At 31.3% G+C, this 24,805-nt stretch overlaps 2 protein-coding genes across 6 annotated transcripts in view; one reads left to right on the forward strand and one right to left on the reverse strand.

Moving 5' to 3' along the window:
• Positions 1-455: 455 nt before the first annotated feature.
• LOC106678512 (zinc finger autosomal protein-like) lies at positions 456-7,384 on the reverse strand. The gene is made up of 4 exons (XM_014417055.2): positions 7,262-7,384; positions 5,490-5,537; positions 5,248-5,298; positions 456-2,188 (listed from the first exon to the last, which is right to left on the reverse strand). Exons 1-4 carry the CDS (start codon positions 7,272-7,274, stop codon positions 1,203-1,205), a joined length of 1,098 nt encoding a protein of 365 aa, XP_014272541.1. The 5' UTR covers positions 7,275-7,384; the 3' UTR covers positions 456-1,202.
• Positions 7,385-8,084: 700 nt separating this feature from the next.
• Positions 8,085-24,805, forward strand: part of LOC106678511 (zinc finger protein 431) — a 39,130-nt gene continuing 22,409 nt past the window's right edge. For 2 of the 5 annotated variants that reach the window (XR_010844853.1, XR_010844852.1), the window contains exons 1-6: positions 8,090-8,277; positions 9,655-9,702; positions 9,872-9,922; positions 13,442-13,507; positions 15,071-15,136; positions 19,751-19,936. Coding sequence is in view for 3 of the 5 variants with exons in the window: in XM_014417052.2 (XP_014272538.1) it covers positions 8,265-8,277; positions 9,655-9,702; positions 9,872-9,922; positions 13,442-13,507; positions 15,071-15,136; positions 16,574-17,892 (1,563 nt within the window). In the remaining 2 variants the exon portion in view is untranslated. The other 3 variants (XM_014417054.2, XM_014417052.2, XM_014417053.2) reach the window with 3 other exon arrangements.

Raw genomic sequence — 24,805 nt, forward strand, 5'->3', positions numbered from 1 at the left:
GAAACAGTTAAAGCTTCCAGATTAAACCAAAAGTAAAATAACATGGAAAGATGGTTTAAATCTGACTTTTACCACTATTCCCATTAACCATAAAAACAATTTTAATTGTAAGTCAAAAACGTGCTGCTGTGTGGCTATTTAATATTACATTATAACCTGCAACACTATTACTATGTAGAATCCAGAGATGGGCCATAACTCAATATTTAAAAAAAAAATAAAAGTGAGTTATACTAGTTTTCCTTTCATCGCCTCATGAGCTTACCAGTCAGTCATGCATCATTCAGATTTATTTTAGAGTGAAAAAAATATTATAATGAGGAGTTTATAGCTGACCATAGATTAATATGAGAAGATGGTCAGGATGTGGTCAGTAAGTGCATCCTTAAATAAGATAAATATATAACCATCCCTAACCATAAATAAGAATCTAAAACTTATTTATTGGTGTCGATGTTATGTCCTGAATTTCAAGCCTTCATCAGGGCTGAAAAACAAAACCGGATCACAATCCAAATTCACAGGAAAAAATAACAAACATACCTAGAAATATATGTAATAATAAATTAAGTAGATAGTAGTAAATACTAATAAAAGATAAAATATTATATTGTAGAAGTAAGATATTATATTGTAGAGGTAAGAATTAGACATAATAAATGATTAAAAATCAGACAGTGCTCATGTAAATAAGGAAATAAACAGAAGAAAATGTAAGTGATGAGTAATTGAAATGCACAGTAATCTAGATGAGTACAAATTTTTTCTAAATTTGGTATTTTTGGATTACTTAACTTTTTTTTTTTTATTAAGTGTTGCAATGGTTTAATTAGGTTTATTCCCTTAGACTTAAGAGTCTAGGATTCATGAGTTTAGCAGCCAAACTGGTGCCAAGATTTCAATTGTTTTTTATTTTATTTAACAAATTTCACGATTTGATAACTCACATATTCAGTGTATAATCTAATAAAAAAAGATACATGAATTCATAATATTACAAATAATTATACACATGACGTTATATTTTATGGGTAAGAAAAATTTACAAATACATAAAAATAGAAGAAAAAGTTTGTGAGGAAATCGATCAGGTTTTTAGCTGTGCTGGACAACTAAACATTTTTTTTTTCAAATCACAAACTGCTACAGTTTTATATTCAAAGTGATATTGAAGAGGATTCTCATGATTATGGCAGCATGCTTTAAGATAACTTGTTCTCTGTATGATGGCGCTTTTTGTGTGTAGTTAAGCCACCATTAGTAACAGTTTTATAATCACAGTGAGGACACTGATAAGGCTTCTCACCAGTATGACGATACATTATATGGTTTTTTAAGTAGCTAACTTGTACTGCTTTGTAGTCACATTGAGGACATTGATAAGGCTTCTCACCTGTATGACGACACATTATATGGTTTTTTAAAACATGACTTGATACAGTTTTATACTCACAGTAAGGACACTGATGAGGCTTCTCACCTGTATGACGGGACTTAATATGTACTTTTAAATGAGTACCATTTGCTGTTTTATAATCACAGTGAGGACACTGATGAGGTTTCTCATCTGTATGACGGTATAATATGTGATTTTTTAAAACATTACTTCTAACAGCTTTATATTCACAGTGAGGACATTGATGGGGCTTCTCACCAGTATGACGGGCCATAATATGATTTTTCAGACTTCCAGATTTTACTGTTTTATAGTCACAGTGAGGACATTGATGAGGCTTCTCAAATGTATGACAGAACATAATATGTTCTTTTAATACATGGCTTCTTGCAGTTTTAAATTCACAGTGGGAACATTGATGAGGCTTCTCATCAGTATGGTGGGCCATAATATGTACTTTTAAGTTACTAACTTGTATTACTTTATAGTCACAGTGAGGACACTGGAGAGGTTTCTCTTCAGTATGGCAGGACATTATATGAGTTTTTAAATCTCCACTTCTTATGGTTGTATAGTCACAATGGGGACATTGGTGAGGCCTCTTAAATGCATGATTGTACATTACATGGTTTTTTAACTCAAGAAGCTGTATAGTATTGTAGTCACAGTGAAAACATTGATATATCTTCTGAGCTATACGATGAGAAATACATTTTTCGAAAGCAATTTTCAGTTTAGCTTTTGGGTCACACCAATTTATTTCTTCTTTGTAGTCTGGAGAATCGACTGCCCCTATAAGCAACAATGTTAGGATTAAAAATAATAAAAATCAATTTGTTATTTAATGAGCATCTCACATAAGCAAGGTTAAGCCAGGCTTTTTTGCTCTAAAATGAGTATCTGAAATTGTCAATGGAATGTACCAGGCAGTTGAGGGACTGTGCTGGGCACAATCTCAATCTCAGTTAAGGCTACAAAAGGGCGAGGACTGGGTACCTATTAGGAGTGTCAGGAGGATCAGCTAGTGTCTACCTATGGTTTTATTATAATTAGCAGATAAACCCAAATGAAACAGTGACCTAATGAACAAGTTTTATTTAAAATAAAAAATAAAACTTCTGCATGCTCTTACCTATAATTATATATTATTGAATATTATCTATGATATTTCAATATCAAATTCTCTTCTCTATGGAACTCCATCCCTATTTTCATTTGTTGCTTCAGTAAATAAATTAATGTTGTTTTCGAAAACAATTTGTAAATTTATTAAATATTTTATTTATTTTACCACATTGGATTAACTATAATTTTATCTTTTACTGCACTGTAAATGAATGCTCTTATTATTCATTTATTTGTAAAATCAAAAGTTGACATATTTTCTGCTTTTTTATTTTATTTGTATTATTATTTTTTTATTTTTGTGAAACTTATTCACTGATGTCCTACACTCAAAAAAAAAACAAAACTTATATGGGTGTAAATTGATTTTGTAACGCGAGAAGAGATGAAATGAAATTGTGAGGGGAAGAGCAGGAGGTCAGAGGAGGAAACTGAATAGGTCCCATTGCTGTTGGTATCGAGTGATGAAGAGAGTCCAATTGAGTGAGCTCCTCTGACAAAGCTGTTCTTCTGTTACAATATAAAAAAATCCCCAGCTAGAATAGACCTAAGTGATTGGCTGTTCTATTCTAATTATTATTGTTATTATAATTATTCTGGAACTAATATTTTCTGCCTTAAGGTGTAAGAGGGAATGAATGATCATTATTAATAAATTAATTTCAATACATTATTTTATTCCAAGAAATATCACTTCTGTAGACTAATGCCAAGGCTGCTACTTTGTCTTTTTAAAAATTTATTATGATGATAAGTTATATATTCTATATATGTTCCCTTTCGCCAAGGGAAGGTTTAAAGATAATGAAATCCCCAAATTCTCAAGTAGAAAAAAATGTATGAACAAAATTGAGCGTTTTTGGTTTATAGCTCTGAAAGTATAAGCTTCACTGTTATTGTACACCAATTGATTCAGCTCTTTCCGAGGAATAAGAACGTATTACTGATTCTATTAAGATATTAGATATATCAACAAAAAATTATAAAAATATAATGTGGCTCAGGGTAAAGTAAGCCAGTTTTTTATTTTTTTTTTTAGAAAAGAGCATCTCATATTCATTTTTAGCTTGTCTCAAAGTACCAAATACCATTTTTTAAAGAAATTGCAAATTTTTCACCTCAATTTATTTCGAATATTTTTTTTCTTTTAGTGACTATTGTTCATAACTTCTCTGCATTTTATCCGATTCCTACATTAATAGAACCGTTGGAAAGCTGAATGTCTGGTCTTTTAGCCTACATCAACTAAACATAGTTTTAATGCCCTTATAAGGGTGAAATATTAGTTTCGAATAGGGGAAAAAAATTCATAAGTTTTATTTTATATCTCCGGTTCTGATTTGTTAATAGACCTTGTGCTGAAGTTATTTTAATTTTTTAGATTTCTAAAAAGAAATCAAAGGCTGATGTAGGAACAACATTTTGGACTAAAACATTTTATTTTCCAAAAATAAATCGGACCAACCAGTATTAACAATGTACAGCAAATTTAGCTTTTATCACATCTGTTACCATAGTTACCATCTTTATCATTTCATAGATATAAATAAAAAGGAATGAACAATGTAGTATGAAAATTTTGGGCCAAATATTTTATTATCTAATTTTTTTTTAAAATTCAGTTTAAGGGTTTCTTGAGGTGCTAAAACCGAATATTAACTTTGTTTCACTCCTAAAAAATCGTTTACCACACTTCAATAGTTCAGTCAGTCTAACAAACAGTAAATTATTTCATAAGATGAAAATAATAAATATAAATTTAGTTCCTGCCCAGAGTACAACAGTTTACCAAAAGATAACGAAATGCTTTCCTCATTTGAATCAGTTGTATCTATATATATTTTTTTCTATTTCTCTTTTAGTTATTCATTAAATTCTTTATATTTTTATATTTATCCATTGTTTATTATTGCTAACATTCAGAGCTGGTTATTTTTTTTCAAATCAACAAAATTAAAGTTACTTTGGAGGAAGATTTTTTTGAAAATTCGCATTAAATCCCAGTCAGACTTGTTTAGTCCCTAAACCCCAAAGCTCAATTCCGTAAGTCCAGATAGGTCTCAATTATTGTCATGTAGATCAGTCTTTCGTATTGAATTGGAAGTTTAGACTATTTGTCTAGTAAGTGCTGTAATAGTCGGATTTGATGTGCAGTTTCTTGCCTTTTCAGTCTTATGTAAGGATTCCAAGTTAGTCGTATGTCCAGATGTAGTCCAAGGTAGCGGACTAAAAAGGTAAAAATGAAAATAGCTATTATGTATTTTATAAAAGAAGCAAAATGCAATGTATATTTCATAGTATCATGGGATTTCAGACTGATAATCCTGAACATGGGGAAAGAGCCCCGAAAGATCGACAAAAGAACATTAGGTGTGTAGCGGGGAAGTTGTAGGATGGATTTTATCACAATAAAACTTAAACGCAATAAATGAGATAAAATGTAAACCTCAGAAGACCACTTTGAGGTCACTTACACATTACGAATAATAAATAAAATTCAAGGAGAAGTTGATTGGAGGATATGGCAAACTAATTTTCATTGTATGGCTCTGACGACAAAAGCCTGCAACTTAAACTGAAACTTCAGCATATATGAATGAATATGAAAATACATTACTATGTATTCTCAATCTGGTTTGCATCCCCATCTCTCCCATCCGACTTCTCTTTGAATTAAATATTAGGTAATTACCATCTTCACCAATAAAAGAATAAATGTTTCTCACCATCATCTGGGATAAGAGTTTCACCTTCTTGTTTCACATTCATAAGCCCATCTACAGAAATACAAAAAAATATTTATAACATGACAATCTCAATATTAAAAGATACATATCCATATTAGAGAAAAAGTAACCCATTCAAATGATGAAGAAAAATTAATTATAATGAGTTATTTTTCTTAAATCATAGCAGGTTTTCAATAGAATTGATTAAAGAAGGTAATTAAAAGGAAAATTCAATTCACCATAATAAACCTGCAGTCCTTCCTCTTGTTTGAAACCATTCGTCTGATCTGCAACAAACAAAAACCAATAAATTACCACCAATCATTAGGGATTTGAATTTCTTACTATTAAGATTATAATAGAGGTATTCCTGATCATTGGTTCAACACGTTAAATGGAAAAAGTTGTGTTAAATGGAGAAATATTTCCTTTTTTTAACATGTTAAAACGATATAACATGGTAGAGTCCGTTAATAGATCTGCTAAATGGAGCATAATGTCAGGCAATAGATCAGCTGAGCTCCACACCATTTTATCTACTGTCGTTTTGATAGGTTAACTGCTGGTAGTTCCTGTTGTTTTTGTTTTCGACGTTTATAAACTCTAATGAAGTAATGTATAAAAATAATAATAAAGCAATAGGAAAGGAAACAAGGAAAAAGTGAGGTGGAGGAAAATTATGTTACAAAGCTGTTGGAGATTTGATAATCTTGTAAAGATTAAAAGGATACAAAACAAGTAGCCCAGAAAATCTGCTGGGGGCTCCCATTTTATAACATGGACTTAAAATTATGCTGCTCACAATCTTATACTAATAACATTTAGCATGTTAATACTTTTTACATGTAACACAGCATGATTAACCCTAATTTAAAGATACTATAGGGAGGTATATACTGCATATAGGTATATACTGCATATATACCTATAGAGGAGGTACGTTTATACAGTAAAATAAATGCCAGTTAGACCTTCTTGCCTATGTATATATACTTGCTTCACAAGCACTCTTTTCACAGTAGAAAGATCAAATATTTAATTTAATCCCATGCAGCCCCATGACGTCTACTCAAATGTCCTCCATCCAAACGTATAGCCTTATTAATATATCATAGTAAAAATATATGCCATTAATACAAAGGAATAATAAAAACTTAGTAGTTTATAAACTAGTAGAGAGAAATTTTAAAATATTAGTTAAGAGAATTCTTCACATTCTACAAATTACAAAATTTGACCAAAAGGCAATCCCAAGTAAACAGGATTTCACTAAATTGCTTGAGAGAAATACTTTATTTGGCCATGCTACCCAAATACATTGGGTTGCTATTACACATGGACATATAATACAGTACATTAAAACTTCTCAAACAATAATTATAAATAAACTAAATACATTTTTTTCTTAAAAAACAACAATTTTTTTCCTATATACATATATTTATTTTCCTCCCCACACAAAGCAAAATAACAATTTACCAATTCATCCCATACATTATTCTCCCTGTTTCACTCCTTCATACCCAACTGTTTGATCAATTTAGCAAATTAACAAAAATAGATAGCAACGCATGAACAAAGCAGAAACAAAACAATCACAGCAGTAGAACAGTTTACTAAAAAAAAATTAAGTTAATTTAAAAAGAACTATTATATAAATTTAAAGAACATATAAATGAATAAATAAGTTATAACACACAAATGAATAGATCAAAACAAAAGATCTACCGATAACTTATAGGTTATTAAAGTATTTTGGATAAAAAGTGAAACACGATTTGAAAAATAAATTAACCTCAATAGCAATTTTTAATGAAATAAAAAAAGGAGCTTTTAAAGAGTAGAATGAATAAAATAAGATAGCAAATGCAAATCTATTAAGGTACGAATGTTTCTCTAATTAACTAATTAATGGCGTTTCGTAGATATATATAAAAATTTAAATATAAATATTAATTATATATTAAATATTAAAAAAATTCAATATAAATGTAAGAACTTTCCATCTTACCTGAACTTTCCATGGCTTATCAACAAACAAAACAATTGTTAACTAAGAGATAATACACTCAGTGTTGTCATTATTTGAAAATACTTTTTGAACTGAAATTTGGCTTTTTATTTTCGTCCTCTGAAAACCAACTATCCATTTTTATAAAAGAATTATATTGATTATTATGACTTTTAGTCTTGTTTATTATGTTAACTGTGCTTGAAGTAATGAACGGGAAGTCGATAAAGAAAGAAATAAACGCCCATTGTCTAAAAGTAATTATAAACAGAGTAAATAAATATTAGCTCACATATATAAAATAATATTAAATATTATATTATATATGTAAGGAAGCAACCGAGAAAATTTTGAAATCCGATCATTCAAAATTAGAAGTGGAGGGGGGGGGGACTGACAAAGAGGGTGGAGTTTGCGAATGCTTCGTTCATATGGTGCGTTTCACTTTTTGTTTCACACAGGTATATTTAAAATGTGTTCTTTTCCCCTTAAAGAAACAATCAAAAATATTTTCAATAGGTATTTGGAAAATCAGAAGAATTATTTCAAATCATAAGCCATTCAATTATGATAATATGAGAAGGTATGTCTTTTTGAAATTTCTTCTGTACAAGCCTCCGATTCGTGGCGAGGGGCCAACATGTGGATCCGCTTTAAGGAACATACTGATAATAGCTCAGTTTCAATCAAACTGTCAGTTTTTCCTATCTACATATAGTTAACAGTGTAAGAAGCAGTTTTTGACCTGTGTCCAAAAAACCGACTCTCGACGGATCGGCAACGAGCTTAGGCCAACTCGTACCAGCTATCCATCCACATGTCTGAGTTCGCCATGGCTTGGCCAACATGTAGAGGCCCCTTTGAGAGAACTAACTTTTAACTGTTTTGAGAGAAAGAATAGAAATCACTTTTTCATTCTTACCTCTTTGGAAATAAAATCTAAGTTGTTGACAACCTTGTGTTTTAGTATCTGTTTATCACATTTATTTATCGTTTATTAACGATGGATGAAGTTGGTAAGGAATTCCTTGTTTTTGTAGTGATAGAATCATTGGTAGTTCCTAAAATAGTGTGATTAATCGTATTAATGTTTTATTTTGTGCTCAGATTTAATCATATTTGAATTATTTGTTAGGTTATTGAAACCTAATTTTCATTTTGGGCTTAGTTTTAACTTCTTATTATCTCACCTTTACTTTTATATTTTATAATAAACTACTTTAACGTCTATATAAGAGATATGAATCAATCCTCACTGCTAAAGAAAGTTTTATTTGATTTTCTGGCCATTCAATGGATGAGCTGGGAATTTCAAATGATTATCCAAAGACTTAAGATTTAGAATCTTTAAAAACAACCTTATTAAAATTTGTTAGAATGATTTTTGGGTTTAAACATCAAATATGTTGGAAAATTTATACCTAACATCCCTGGTGAAAGTAGTATTGATGAAGCTCAAAATTAATGCTGGATTTTGAATTAAAAATGAACAACAATCCTTGATTAATTAAAATCTATAATAAACACTAGGCATTTTTTTGATTTAGAAATACTAATAGCTCTATAGTAATATAAATTATTCGTAGCTGAAGTAGGTCGTGTTCGTAAATAGATTTATGACTAATTATGAAATGTTTTAAAGTTTAAACGTATACTTGAATGTATAAGTTAATTAATAAAACTCACTATGCATGACCAAATGCATCCGAATAAATGTTATTCCATCGAAACTGAAACTGTTATACAGAGTTACAGTTACTATTCTGAAATATATTTGAAAAAACAAAAGGACCAATCCCTAAAAAAGAAACTGAATTCATATATACCAGGGGTGGCCAACTTTTCAGTATATAAGATTTACTTTTTATCTTAAAAGTGTGTCGAGATCGACTCACAAAGGCGTAGTCTAAGGGGTGAGAATGGGTGTGAAATGAATACTATGTTTATACACTACAGTATAAGGTGCATTCCAGTGAGGTATGGGTAGTTAAGAAAAATATATGTTCAAAATTATTTTATATTTTTTAAATCACGTATTAAGTTTACAAGATATAGACTTATGAACAAAATAAATTTTCCAGACCCTACTTTTGATTGCAGTATTGCGAACATATAGTACCTAAAAAATCAGCAAATTATATCTTTGTCAATTAACCCGTTTTTATCCACTATTTCACTTATTCTTTCATAAATGATTAAATTTGCCTATCTTGACAATTCTACTGTGAAACATGTAGTAACCTTTGTACAGCTGCTGTCTGTGGTCAGCCAGAAGGTCTAATAAGGCTTGCTTTATTGTTGCTACCATATTATTTATACCATCAGAGAAAATTGAAAGTATCTGATTTAAAAATAATGACTGATAACTCACTATGTATTGGTTTTTGTTGCAGATCACAGGAATGGTTCCAAACAAGAAGAAGAATCAGAGGTTTATAATGGTAAGTTAAATTGTATATTACATTGTTGTAAAAAAAATCAATTATTGTCTAGGAAAAATTATAAAATGATCACTTAACGGAGCTAGTATTTTCTTATTAAACTCCTTAAATTTTTATTGAGATTTTTCTTTTGATTTCCTTCGTTTAAATATTTTGTATATCTGTGTAGATGGACTTGTCCATGTGAAGAAAGAAGAAGAATTGCTAGTGCCAGATTTTGGTGAGAAACTTTTTCTCTATGAACTTCTAAGTTAGCTGGCTAGTGCCAAAATAGTTCAGGCCCTGTAATGAAAAAGTGAATAGTTATGATCGAATTTTGATTCATGGTTTTCAAAAAATTCTCCGTGAAGATCAATACATTTTGCATGTATTCGAACCAATGTTCAAAGACTCTGATTGAGGTAACTCCTCGTGTTCATGTTCTGCCCAACCAACTGCTTCTTCAGTTGTCAAAAATTGTTGACCACATAATTTATTTTTGATGCGAGAATATGAAAAAGTCATTAAGTGCCAAATCAGATCTGTATGGCAGATGATTCGGGGGGTGACGGTAGCAGCCTTGTAAAGAGCCTATCTGCCTACCCAAAGGTTGCGAGTTTGAGTTCCTGGCCCTATCCGGGATTTTTTCAAGCATATAATTTACAATACTCACTCACAGCCTCGCCTGGGGCATTTGTGAGGCACGTTAGCCAATGGGTGGCACTCACAAAAATAGGCGTGGGAGTGACAAACCCACCCTATGGAAACCATGTCATGAAACGCGCAATGTATTTCCTAAGTACATCGCACAAGGCCTTGGACCTCCACGGTCTGTCGTACCAATAATAATAATATTACTAGTAATGGCAGAAGATTTATCAATTGTTGGATTTGTCTTGTCTTGAAAGACCCACTGTTTACATCGGGACCTGCTCGTGCTATACTGCAGGTGTCCCGAGTGTAATTTTATGATTAAATTAAATGTGTGTGGAAAAGGGGGGCTGGAAATTGTGAGACACTTTCTGCTCATAAAACCATGCATATATTTTTCTATTTAATTTATAATGTTAATTCCCTGGAGGGGCAAACTAGTTAGTGAGTTAGATATAAATTATTCATATATAGTAATATAAGAAAAGGACAAACAAGTTTGGGTGGTCTCATGGCATAAATAACAATGTGCTTATCTGGTGACGTCTGGAAATTCGCTGTCGCGGTCACTTCCTCGTCCTATAGCCGCTTCCCTCGTCGAGGTGTACGGTGGGCGAAACGGTGAAGACCGTGTATCTTCGCCTGTGCCTGAAAAGACGTCCTCGTTCCTCTTCAAGGGCTGGCCAGCGTGTCCTGGAGCCTGGTGTGATGGTAGGGGTAGGCCAGGTCCTGGCTTGCATGATGCTTAGGCTGGGGCGGCATTGCAGTCGCAGCGTCTTCGGGGTCTTCCAGTGTTCGCGGCAAGGGGGGCATCAGAAAATGAGACCCCCGACCCCGACTTTATATAAATCCAAAAAAAGAATGGAAAAATCGGATGACTTAAATCCGACACCCACACTGTTGATTGCTGTTTTATTTCAGGCTCATTTGCATATACCCATGATTTGTCAACTGTGCAGTTGTTATATATAGCCTTTGATGGACCTTGAACATATTTTTTCAAATATCCTAATACCAATTGACACAAGCCTTCTGTTGAGCATTTGTCAGATCATGTGAAATCTAACACAAAAAAATCTTTTTTATAATCAAATATTCATGCAATATCTTATTTATGCTTGCCATACTATTGCCCTAAGATGCCTCAATCTGTTGTGTAAAGAGTTAAGTTCGTTGATGTACTCTTGTCTTGATAATCAATGTCGAAAGTTATTAAAAATATTTGCATGAAAATGTTCAGAAGTTTTACATACATTAAATACATTTTACATTCAGCCATTTGCCTGAAATACATTTTTAAAGTTACTGTAAACTGCATAAATAACAAAATGTTCTGAAAAATATGTTTATAAATGTCAAGCTTTCAATCAAAAACTTCAGATGATCCTTACAACACTTAGTTTTTCCAAGGCCAGAAATATTATTCCTAACCCTTTTATATTCTGATATTATTTAACAATAAACGGCAGGTTGCCTAATTTCTTTTTTGTTATTTTGACTTGTTTAATTTTTTCCTCTAAGATCTTTCATCGTTTATGCCTGTTCCGGCAGGTAAGGGTTCAAAAGGAACCTTTACTCTAGCCCAACCGTGAAAAGTAGTGAAAAGATAAGAAATGAATAGCCGAATTTTAAAATAAAAATAATAAAGGAAAACAAAATATAGAAAATATACAAACTATAAAAAAAAAAGAACAAAGCAAACTATTACAAAAATTAAATTAAGGTTGAACAAGAGTAAAAAAAAAAAAAATGTTTTTATATCACCGAGAAGGATTGATGGGGGTCCCTGTTGTGGGTAGATTATGTCCTGGTGAAGGTAGTTTTGAAAACACGTATGTTTGCCTGCCTTGTCTTCTTGGAGAATGAGCCGACATGGATTTCCCGCTGTGTCTAAAATGATTAAGGTGGCGAAGATGGCCAGAATACTGGCAACTACGAGTGCATAGTGAGGAGATGAATGTGCACACACTGAGGCGTTATGAAGTCATCTGTCTATTTTTGCATTATAAAAAACAACAGAGAGTAGTTGTTTTGTTTTTGATGTAATAAAAATCATATGTTCATGTAATCGATTTGTAGACCATATGTTGGCTGCAACAATGCCCATATCTCTTTGTTATTTAGATGTTCTTTCCACTCACTTTCATTTTTCTGGGTTTTCTTGTTTCAATGTTATTTCTTTTTATTTTTCTTGTTCGGTGTTCAAAAATACAATGAAGCGCTATCTAAGGGTTTGGGTTAATTTTTATTTTTTTTTAGCCTTATTACAGATAGTTACCACCTATTTCATTTTTGTAACAAATATTTAAATAAAGAAGATAAAAGGCAATGGATCTTTGTTAATTACAGATAGCTCTTGATTAAAACACCTTTCAGGCTTATCGGGTAATACCCATAATTCTTTGCCAATCAGGGGAAGTACTTGATTAAAACACCTTACAGGCTATTAAAATCATAAACACAGTAGTATTTTTGCAAATGGCTAATGAATGATGCTCCTACAATTTCTTGGCTCGATAGTCAAGTTATTGAAATAAATGGTTTTTTTTTCACTTTCAGTCGTCGACTGTTGTAACAATGTGTGTTAATTAGGAAATGATGTTGTAATGAAACCATATTGTCAATTCATAACTATGGTAACACAACCCTTCAAATTGTACATAGAGAGAAATGCTTTCTTTTGCCATGCTGGCCAAATACATTGGGTTGCTATAACACACAGCGTACCCATTGAACATATATCCATTACAATACATCAACATTTTTCATTTTTCAAACAATTATCATCAATACACTAAATAAAATCCTTGCAACATCCAATACATTATTCCCCCTGTTTCATTCCCTCTCACCTCTCCTCTCCAGTGATCCGCAAGAACCTTTCGATCAACTAACGAAAGATACAAAAATTATCAATTGATAGGAACAAAACAATCATAGCAGTAGAAAAATTTACAAAAAAAAAATACTACATCCCCCCACCATTTCTCCTTATAAATGAATAAATAAATTAGAGCACATAAATAAATAGGCTAAAAAAAAATTTATGTTAAAATTGTAATTAAGTTATATTACATTATTGTTATCGTTGTTTTGTAAATATTTTCAGACATGGACAACTCTTGTGTTTTTATAAAAGAAGAAAAGGCTGATGAAACTGAGTTACCTTCTTGTAGTAAGTTCAGCTTTTAAGTATTTATTTTGGAGGAAGATAGTTTACCATAGATAGTTTACCACATGAAATATATAGAAGGAAGATAGACTGGGTGGCAGTCAATAAAGGTACAAAATAGTAGAAAAAACAATTTAATGTTAACCAAAGTTTAGCCAACTATAAGATAAAAATATTGTAAGAAGTTTCAGTCAATTAGAATACATAAAAAGGAAGCGGTTCGCGACACTTACTTCACGTATCTGTTTACCATTTACACCTTCCTTTTTACTATATTTGTAACTATTTCTAATAAGTATAGTTACTATTTATTACTCTAGTTCTTTATTTACAATTCTATCATACTTGGGGCTGTATTTGTTTGGAATTAGTTACCTGTTTTTATACTTTCTTTACTTAAGATTATTATTTTTATTTATTTTTTTTTTTAATAAAAAAATATTTGTATGCTTATTTTCTTACTTTATTTTTATATTTATTCTAATTTTCTCTCAATTCTTACAATAGGGGTATTCATGATGCTGTGTTAAATGTTATAAGTATGTTGTGAGCAGCCCTATTTAAAGTCATGTTAAATGTGAAATGCATAAGAGCTCCTAGTGGATTTTCTGAGTAACTTGTTTTATAACTTTTCCTTCCAAAGCTTCATGTTATTTCTTGCTTCTAAGTTTTGATTAAAGTAATTTATTACAACAGGCCTAGAATGAGTGAAAAGTAGAAGTTGTGTGAAAGGTTGGCTACCAAGTGCCTTTTTGATCTAACTTTTGAGGAAGAGAATCAAGATGAGCTAATTGGTAACTGTCTTTGCATTATTATTATTTTTGTCATCCATTGCTTTATTAGATTTAAAAACCACCAAAACAATATTAATATGCAATGAAAACACAAACTATGAACAAGTAACATAAAACAAACAAAATGGTGACAAGCTCAGCTGGTCTGTTGTGTAAGGTTATTCTCCATTTAACAGACCTAGAAACAGAAACAATTTTACATGCAAAATACTTAAACTATTCATTTCTGTTAATACTATTTATGTATCCATAATGTTAGTTATTTTCTAATCATTTTACACATCTTTTTATTCATTGGTTGTTATCTTGTTTTTTTTGTTCTTAGCCCTGATGAAGGCTAGAAATTCTTGCTCGAAACATTGGCACTAATAAATAATTTTTTACCTATTTGTGTTCTTCACTGACTACACCCCCAACCATCTTCTCCTCATGGTCAACAATCTTTTCACCATCATGAAATATGTAATGTTATTGTTGGAAGACAGTCTCGGTGGCGGTAAATAAAGGTATCAAAATAGTTAAAGAAAACTATTTATTGTTACCAATTTTTCTGTTTCAATCTTCAGGCTCTGTTTATCTGACAGCCCTGCAAAGTGGGGCAAAACATTAGTTAACAATAAATAGTTTCCTTTTACTATTTTGGTAGCTTTATTGACCGCCACCTGGACTATCTTCCTACGATCTACTTCATTCAGTCAACTATCTTCTTCCAATATATAATGTTATATTACATATAATTATTTTTGTCATTGTTTATTAAATTTTTTTTCAGATTTGTACAACTCTTGTTTTTTTATAAAAGAAGAAAAGGCTAATGAAACTGAGTTACCTTCTTGTAGTAAGTTTAGTTTTTATTTTGCCAGTATTAACTATTTTTTAAGGATATTATGATGAGAATGTTAGAAATTAATCTTGAAGTTGCTTTGTATTATTATATTTCGGTGCGAATTTTCTCTTTCCATACAAGCAGGATACTTTGCACCAAGACAGTTATGCAATGAAAAGTCAACAGTAGAAAGGACCTGGTGCAAAATAAAATACTGAATGTCTGATATTTTAAAAATATTGCAATCATAATAGTTTTTCAACAAAAAGAAAAGTATTATAAATAACAAACAAAGTAATTAAAATGTATAAAGGCATAACCAAATGGTTATCCCACCAAGCTACCATGAAGTGCATTTGGCTGTGACCGTATATCTAAAAACTTTCATATCTAATATTCTATTGGTAGTTCATTTGGCTATTTTAATGTGCCTTCTTTATTGTTTTATCGACATAGCTTAGTAATACATGTACAAATTATATATAGTATATTGAAAGAAGACAGTTGACCATATTAAGTAGATTGTAAGAGGATAGTCCAAATGGTGGTCAATAAAGGTATCAAAATAGTAAAAAAAAACTGTTTATTGTAAACCATCGTTTCGCCCAACTTTGCAGGGCTTCGTCAGGTGTAAATGAAAAAACAAGATATGAACATTTTAGAATTAACGGAACATTAAAATAAAAAACATTTCAAAGCAATTGCTATGTTTATAAAGTATATAGAAAAGAAATAATAACAATATAAGGAAATATACATGTAGGTAGACTGGAAACAAGTTACTAATAAATATAACCAGTTGTGATAGAAATTCTCAATATAGATCTAAGCACATAAAAGACTACTCATTAAAATTCTTACTTTTGTCTCTCTCTTTACACTGTATGTAATCTATTTATAATATCTTATTCATATACTTCCACATATATTTACCTATTGTAATATTAGATAAGAGATGGGCCCAAATTCAAAAGTTTTTTAATAATATTAACTTGAAAGTTCTAATAACATATGTACATTTATTAAGTGGTATAGTCTATTTCTACCAGCTAAATATTAGTTTTAGTGTTAGTATCTTTTTAGTTTATCCTCTTTTTTTTTCCTTACTTTTATTCTGTGTATTTTGTATTTTCAGTTTATATTAATATTGTAAAGTATAACCAAATCATCTATAAAAATCTTATAGGTATTGTAAGAAATACATATTCAGGTTTTAGTGTTCTCTATTAACATAATTATTTGCACAGTATTAATATCAGATACTTGTTTAGGGCATAATCAGAAAAAGCTTAACTTCCCCCAGGATTTTTTAAGTAATAAAACATATTATTTAATGTTCAAACTGTAAATTAAGTCCGCAATAAAATTTGTTTGCATAAAATGTTTTATAGAATAATAATTTTTTTTATAAAACTATTCACCTGTAATTATATTCTTAATTGCCTACAGGTATAGTTGGTTCCATTGCTAAGACGGAAGAAATCGGTTGGTCTGGAATAAAAGCTGGATTTGAGATGGATTTCAAAAATCCTATTTATCACGAAGGAGTAGAAAAGCTTTATAAATGTCCTCACTGTAAATATACAACGGTTGCAAATCGTGATTTAAAAATACATGTAATGTCAGAACACACAGATAAGAAGTCGTATCAATGTTCTCATTGTGAATATAAAACCGTAAAAAGTCATGATTTAAAGTCACATATAATGCACCGTCATACAGGTGAGAAGCCTCATCAGTGTCCCCACTGTGACTATAAAACAGTTACTAACCAAGATTTAAAAAAACACATAATGCGCCGTCATGTGGTTGAAAAGCCTTATCAATGTTCCCATTGTGATTTTAAATCTGTTGCAAGTCGTGAATTAAAAATACATATAATGTCACAACACACTGATGAAAAGCCTTATCAATGTTCTTATTGTGAATATAAAACTGTAACAATTAGTCAATTAAAATCACATACAATGCACTGTCATACGGGTGAGAAGCCTCATCAATGTCCTCACTGTGACCATAAAACAGTTACTAATCATGATTTAAAAAAACACATGATGTACCGTCATTCTGGTGAGAAGCCTTATCAGTGTTCTCATTGTGAATATAAATCGGTAACAAGACATCTACTGAATTCACATATAATGCACCGTCATAAAAGTGAGAAGTCTTATCAATGTCCTTATTGTGTATATAAAACTGTCACTATAGGTCAATTAAAATTACATATGCACTGTCATACAGGTGAGAAACCTCATCAATGCCCCCAGTGTGAATATAAAACTGTTAGAAGTTGTGATTTAAAAAAACACATAATGTACCGTCATACAGGTGAGAAGCCTTATCAATGTTCTCATTGTGATTATAAAACTGTTGCAAGTCGTGAATTGAAAATACATATAATGTCACAACATACAGATGAGAAGCCTTATCAATGTTCTCATTGTGACTATAAAACTGTAACAAATAGTCAATTAAAATCACATATAATGCACTGTCATACAGATGAGAAGCCGCTTAAATGTCCCCAGTGTGAATATAAAACCATTAAAAGTTGTGATTTAAAAAAGCACATAATGCACCGTCATACAGGTGAGAAGCCTCATCAGTGCCCTCACTGTAAACATAAAACTGTTGCAAGTCATGAACTAAAAATACATATAATGTCACAACACACCGGTGAGAGACCTTATCAATGTTCCCATTGTGAATATAATACTGTAACAAGTCATTTATTGAAACTACATACAATGCACCATCATACTGGTTGAAAGCCTCATTGATTTCCCCACTTTGACTATAAAACAGTAACAAGGCGACTACTGAATTTTCTTATAGTGCACCATCATAAAAGTGAGAAACCCTATTCTATGTTCTCATTGCGAATATAAATCTGTAACAAGACAGCAGTTAAGTTCACATATAATGTGCCATCATGGGGTTGAGAAGCCTTAGCAATGTTCTCATTGTGATTTTAAAACCATTGCAAGTCGTGAATTAAAAATACATATATTGTCACAACACACAGATAAGAAGCCTTGCAAATGTTCTCATTGTGAATATAAGACTATTACAAGTCGTTTATTAAAATTACATATAATAAATTGTCTTATAGCTGAGAAACCTTATCAGTGTTTTCACTGTGACCACAAAGTTTAACAATTTCTCTATTTAAATAACACATAACGTTCTGTAAGTCCTGTCATGTAAATGTGAAGCCTTATCATTGTATATAGATAACTATATCAAGTAGACAATTAAAACCACATACATGGTACATGGTACAGAAAAGTTCACAGGATAAGTCAATTATGGTTTACTACCAACACTTATCGGCAGTCTTTATGACCCTTTTCATGAGCATAGGCACTAAAGGCCGATCAAAGGGAAGAAAGAAATGTAACACCTCCTTACAACCAAGTGGGGGGCTAGGAGGTGACAGAGTTAAGGCACTTCGAGTTGGAGAATGGAGTAGGACCTTCAGGGAGACATGGCTGCCTCAGACAGACCAAAGTGAACAAGAGAATATAGCCAACCACATCACTCATTGAACTCCACCACCAACCCTATATCAATAAAATCATTTCCATTCATCCAGCTTTAGGTATTCAAATATGATGATAGTATATTTTATGGCAAACCATCTATCTGAATCATTTTATTATATTATATCAGTTCTACTGATTGTAAATAAATAATTTGTTCTAAATTTAATAATCCTTTTACTGGAAGAGTATTATGGAATTAAACTGTATTTATGTATTGTATTAAAATTGTATTTTAATAAGGAAGAATTTGTGTCATTCACTAAATCCAGTTTAATAATTTGTTCTTTCGTGTAGTTTTGAGGATTATAATTCCCAATACCTCTTCTTAATATATTATATATTTCAATGATAATAATATTTTATATTATATAACGGTTATATCAACCATGTAAGGCCCACCAGGCCGATCTGGTATAAAATAAAATTTATAATGAAAAATATATTTTATATTTAAAGATTACTAATTGGTAACTGGTAAACACGCCTCTGGAAAAGTTATCCAATAATAATAGTTTTAAGGACTCAATTAATATAAATAATGTTGGATAATTACCTCCAGTATTTATCCTGGTATCCCAAACACAACAGGTATAATTACATAACTAAACCATTTTGGATCATATTCGGAAACTAGTATTGCTGTGGAAATATTCGAGATGCTTGCAGGGAAAAATATTGAACTATTTTGTGATTGGATGAAAAGAAACTCGCAGAACTAGTCTAGAAAATTATTGAAGCATTCGCCGTTCTCCGATAATCTCGTTTCTGTCCTAACAAAATTTTTGGCTGAGCTAAAAATTCAAAAACCAAGACTATATCAGAAAAGCCAAACTGCCATCAAGCTGGCTCAACAATTATATTATTCAATAAAGTTTATTCAACACATGAAAAATTGTTGTTTAACAATGGCTAAAACTTTTATGTGGCAAAAATATATTTGTTACAAAATTATGTAAAATGCTCAATACATTTTTTTTTTGTATGCATTCAATTTTTTTATTAATAATAAATGTTTTAAATTTTTTTTATGAAACCATTTTGAGGTTTATTCACCTGTAATCATATTCTTAATTGCCTGCAGGTGCAGAAGGTCCCATTGATAATATAGAAGAAATCAATCTGTTGGGAACAAAAGCCAAAGTGATGATGAATAAAAAAAGAGATATACATGACGATGAAGCAATGAAGCCTTATCAATGCTATTACTGTGAATATAACGCTGTCAGACTTTCTAATTTAAAATCACATGTAATGCACCGTCATTCAGGTGAGAAGCCTTATCAATGTCCTCATTGTCATTATAAAACTGTTACAAGTCATAAATTAAATATACATATAATGTACCATCACACAAGTGTGAAGCCTTATCAATGTTCTCACTGTGAATATAAAACTGTAACAAGCGATCAATTAAAATCACATGTATTGCATCGTCATACAGACTGGAAGCCTTATCAATGTCCTCACTGTGATCATAAGACTGTAACAAATAGTAATTTAAAAAGTCATATCGTTCTCCGTCATAAAGTTGAGAAACCTTTTCATTGTCCTCTCTGTGATTATAAAAGTGCTGCAAGTAGTAATTTAAAAAGACATATAAATCACCATCATACAGGTGCGAAGTCTTACAAATGTCCTCACTGTGATTATAAAAGTGTGAGAAATGATACTTTAAAAAGACACATAAAGCGCTGTCATACAGTTGAGAAACCTTTTCAATGTCTTCATTGTGATTATAAAAGTGCAAGAAATGAGACTTTAAAAAAACATATTATCTCATGTCATGTAGTTGAGAAACCTTTTCAATGTCCTCATTGTGATTATAAAAGTGCCAGAAATGAGACTTTAAAAATACATATAATAGCCCATCACACAGGTGAGAAACCTTATCAATGTTCTCATTGTGAATTTAAGACTGTTACAAGTCGTCAGTTGAAATTACATTCAACGAACCGCCATACAGCTGAGAAACCTGTTCAGTGTTTTCATTGTAACTATAAAGCCGTACGATTACCTGATTTAAAATCTCATATAATGTGCCACCATACATGTTAGATGCCATATAAATCACCATTATGCAGGTAAGAAACCTTATAATATCCTCATGGGGATTATAAAACCATAACAAGAGATACATTAGATAGATGTATAAAGCAGCATCATACAGGTGAGAATCCTTATCCATGTTCTCATTACAATGGTAATTTAAACACATGGTATGGTCAGAAATGCTGTTCACAACCCTTTTCAATGTCCTCTGATGAGAATGAAGTAACATTTATAAATTAAAAAACAAAAAAAAAAAAATATGATGAAATGTCATACTTGTAAGAAAGCCCATCAATGTTCCCCCAGTGTCAATATAAATCTGGTGGAAAATTAAAGTACACATTAAGTGGTATCATACAGATTATAAGTCTTATCAATTTAATCATATGTTTATAAACAAAGCTTTAACCATTGATAGTTTAGAAATAAATCCTAGGTAAAATCATAAAAATTGAACCTTATCAATGTTCTCACTGTGAATATAAAATTATTACATTTTGTGAATAATATAGTAATATAACTAATTAATAAATTAGAAATACTGTACTAAACTCCATCCTGGAAACCTCATATCACCCAGATTTCCAGTCAACAAGTACAGTTAATCTATCCATCATTGCTGACACCTACTCCAGCACCCTACAACCTACGTGTGAGCTGTTTGATTCTCACTTATTTTTTCCTCTATAAAACAAGAGCTGTATGAAGTGTACCTTCAACTAAAGGCCAGGTTCTACCTCACTTTAGAATATGCTTGTTGAGCTAATATTAATGGACTGTTTGTAATTTAATTGAAGGTGAAAGGTAATATTATATACATAAATATTTAGCCGTATTATTTCAAATTATGATGAAAATGGTCAGGGGTATGTTGAAATAAAACAAAAATAGTTAACAACTATTTATTTGCTGACCTATCGACTACTACGACAAAAACAACTAAAAATATTTTGATGTAGTATGATAATAAGATACAAAAAGGTAAATTAAGGTAGGGTTAGAATTATTTAAAAATAAGTGGAAAGACAATTATATACAAATGAAATAAAATAGTATTAATGCAAAATAGACAATGATAAGAATATAAAATAAAAAGTTTTTGTGGTTTTCGTATCTTTTTAACCCTGATGAAGCTCTATAAAGTGGGACAAAATGTCGGCAAATAAATAGTTGTTAACTATTTTTGTTTTCTTTTGACCCTATCCCTGACCATTTTCTTTATAATGTGAAAGGGAATACATTTATTAAAGAAGTTATAGGTTTGTGGACATTAGACAAGAGAAAAAACAATTCTAAACTGAGTGAACCCAGGTGGACATTTATGGGGATGAAGGCAGTATCTACTCTCTCCTAGGATCTCTTCCCTAGTCGGAGAGTCACTTCCTTGAGTTGAACGCATTCTAACTAGAATGAAGATAGTTCTCTGAATCCAACAAAGAAAACATGTCGCTCTTCTTGTTTTCTTTATGCCTCACAACCTTGAGACTTTTCTGATTACATTGGCCCCAAGGGGCGCTAATGCTGGCAATTACTATTCGGTGTATACTTATCGGAGGGAGGACCTTTTGTTCACATCTTTCGTTTTTTAAAATTACAAACAGCAATTTGGTGTGTGGAGGCCTCTTGATTTTACAGGAGAACAGAGTGAAGCGCATCATGGATTCCTTTTAAGGTTTGTTCTCATTATGTTAAGGCATTTTTATGTTTCCAAACTCTTAGTGCCTTCTAACTGTATTTTCTCGGATGTTACATATAGCAAACCATCAACTCCCAACAACCTTCCTAAATGTACAGTCTCTTGCAATTCAAATTTATAGTTTGCTCGCAGGAAACTAGATCTCATCTTTCTGATCTCTATAAATATTTGAACATTCCTCTTTAGCCCGCTCCACTGCCTTCTAGAATTCCTGTCTTTCCAATATTTTCCATGCTTCTTCCCTATCTTCATTTAAATCCCTCTTTTTCCAATACCATCTCATTGACCATCTCTAATTAGTATAGTTAATTTTAAAACAATATTTTGATCATAAGCGAATAATTGTTTTTAATATTCAATTGTTACCCTATAATGTATATATTGTAACAAAAATTATGTTATTTTTGGCCTATGGAGATGTGACTGTGCACAGGCATTACTTATAAATTAAGTGATTATTTGGTGATATTTTATTTGAATTTTTGTACTTCTTTTATTTTCCATTAATATATTCGTTATATTTTCCACTAATATATTTTAGATTGTAGATATTTTATAAACTGAGTTATTTTAGTTTCTGGTTTTATGTGTTATCTTTTAATTGTACTTTCTTGTTATTATGAAGGGACCTATTCCTAGAATAAAGTTTATTTTCTATTCTATTCTGGATTGGTTACATTTATTTTATATTTATCGGCATCTGATGAATTATCAATACCCATTGTATTAGTGCTTTTAACGTAGCCTCTCTGTATTTGGGCTATAAGCCAAGTCCACTGTTGATTCAAACGTTGAATGAACACTTGGAATCTTCAGGGCCCTTGAATTTTAAACAATCCAGCTTGTAGCCATCCTTATTATGGCTTTAGTGGCAGTATATACTGCATTCCTTTGGAGGACAGGTTCAACATCCTATATAGCATTCTTCAATATAGCCACAGGTAAGCACTTTATAGTTTTTGCACTGTTTTCTGCAGCTCCATTTGTTTTCGGACTGCAAGGAGCCTCTGTTTTATGTCCTAAAACAAATAAAATTCAGCTCAATTTTTCCTGCAATTAGGTAATAACACAAAATAAATACAAAAGCATTGGCAAAAATATAAAAAAATTTCCTACATTTTAGATATTTAATATCGAATATAACATATTAGCTTCTATTCACACTAGTTCACTGACATACATTTGCATCACACTGTGCATGAATATAAGATAAAATCAAATATAAATATTTTTGAAAAATCAACCATTTACTCATGTACTATGTTGAAAGGTGGCAGATTGTCATCCATTTGCTGACATGAACCACTAAAATCGCTTAATATGAACCGTTCTACTCTTTCTTGGTTCCTGGAGACCTAAAGTACTATAAAACTGTTCATAAAGACCAAGTCTAGTTTCTTCCAAATTAATTTAGTTTGAATCGGCCAGGTAATTTTTATTTTATTTTATAAAATTTCGAAATTATGGCTTGACGATAGGCAGCAAAGCTATCGTTAACGGACTAAAAATTCTGTAAAGCTATCATCTTTAACAGCCCCGATGAAGCCCTACAAAGTGGGGCGAAACGTCGGATAATAAATAGTTGTAAACTATTTTTGTTCTTTTTTGACCGCAACCCTGACCATCTTCTTCATATTTGAAATTATACGGTCAATTATAAATATATATAATAACCTGGCTGGTTCAAACAAATTTTAGTTGATTTATTATCATAAATATAACTGATGAAATGAAATTATTCAGATATAAAGAAGATCACGTTACAAAGTGGACCAGGTAAAATATTTGTTGTATTTAATGAAAATCGAAAAATGTTAGGGATTTTTTGGACGCTAAAAATGAGTCATGGTTCAGGGTAGAAACGTTTTTTTGGACTATTATACAGGTAGCGATTTTTGCGATCTTATGTGCATTTAAACTCTATTTAATATTTAATTTAAACTCAGAAATAATAAAAACAAAACATATAGGTTGAAGTCGAATCAAGAAATCTATAAGGAAACAACAGACCTTGAGACTGACGTTAGGGTGGGAAGACTGAGGTTCTATGGGCACATGATGGGAATGAAATCTGAAAGACTAAACAATAGAATTTTTCAACGAGTCCTCTGTCACAAAAAATCAATAGGATATTTCAAGCAAGTTAGGGATGATATGGAACAAGTGGGGCTGACGGACCGGGATTGTTTAGACAGAGATGAGTACAGAAGGACGCTCAAGGGAGTGAAGGTTCTTGTGAGAAAGAAGCGCTCCAGAGGGTCTAGCGTGGTCTGAGGAGAGAAAACTTAGACACGCAGAGCTCATGAGGAACATATAGGAAAAGAGGAAGCAGATGAAGGAGAAGCATTAGAGTTATGATATGCGCGTGGTATTCAAGGACTTTTCGTGGAA

The sequence above is a fragment of the Halyomorpha halys genome, unplaced genomic scaffold (assembly GCF_000696795.3).
Source record: "Halyomorpha halys isolate HHAL.00 unplaced genomic scaffold, Hhal_1.1 Scaffold145.1, whole genome shotgun sequence".
Taxonomy (NCBI): Eukaryota; Metazoa; Arthropoda; class Insecta; order Hemiptera; family Pentatomidae; genus Halyomorpha; species Halyomorpha halys.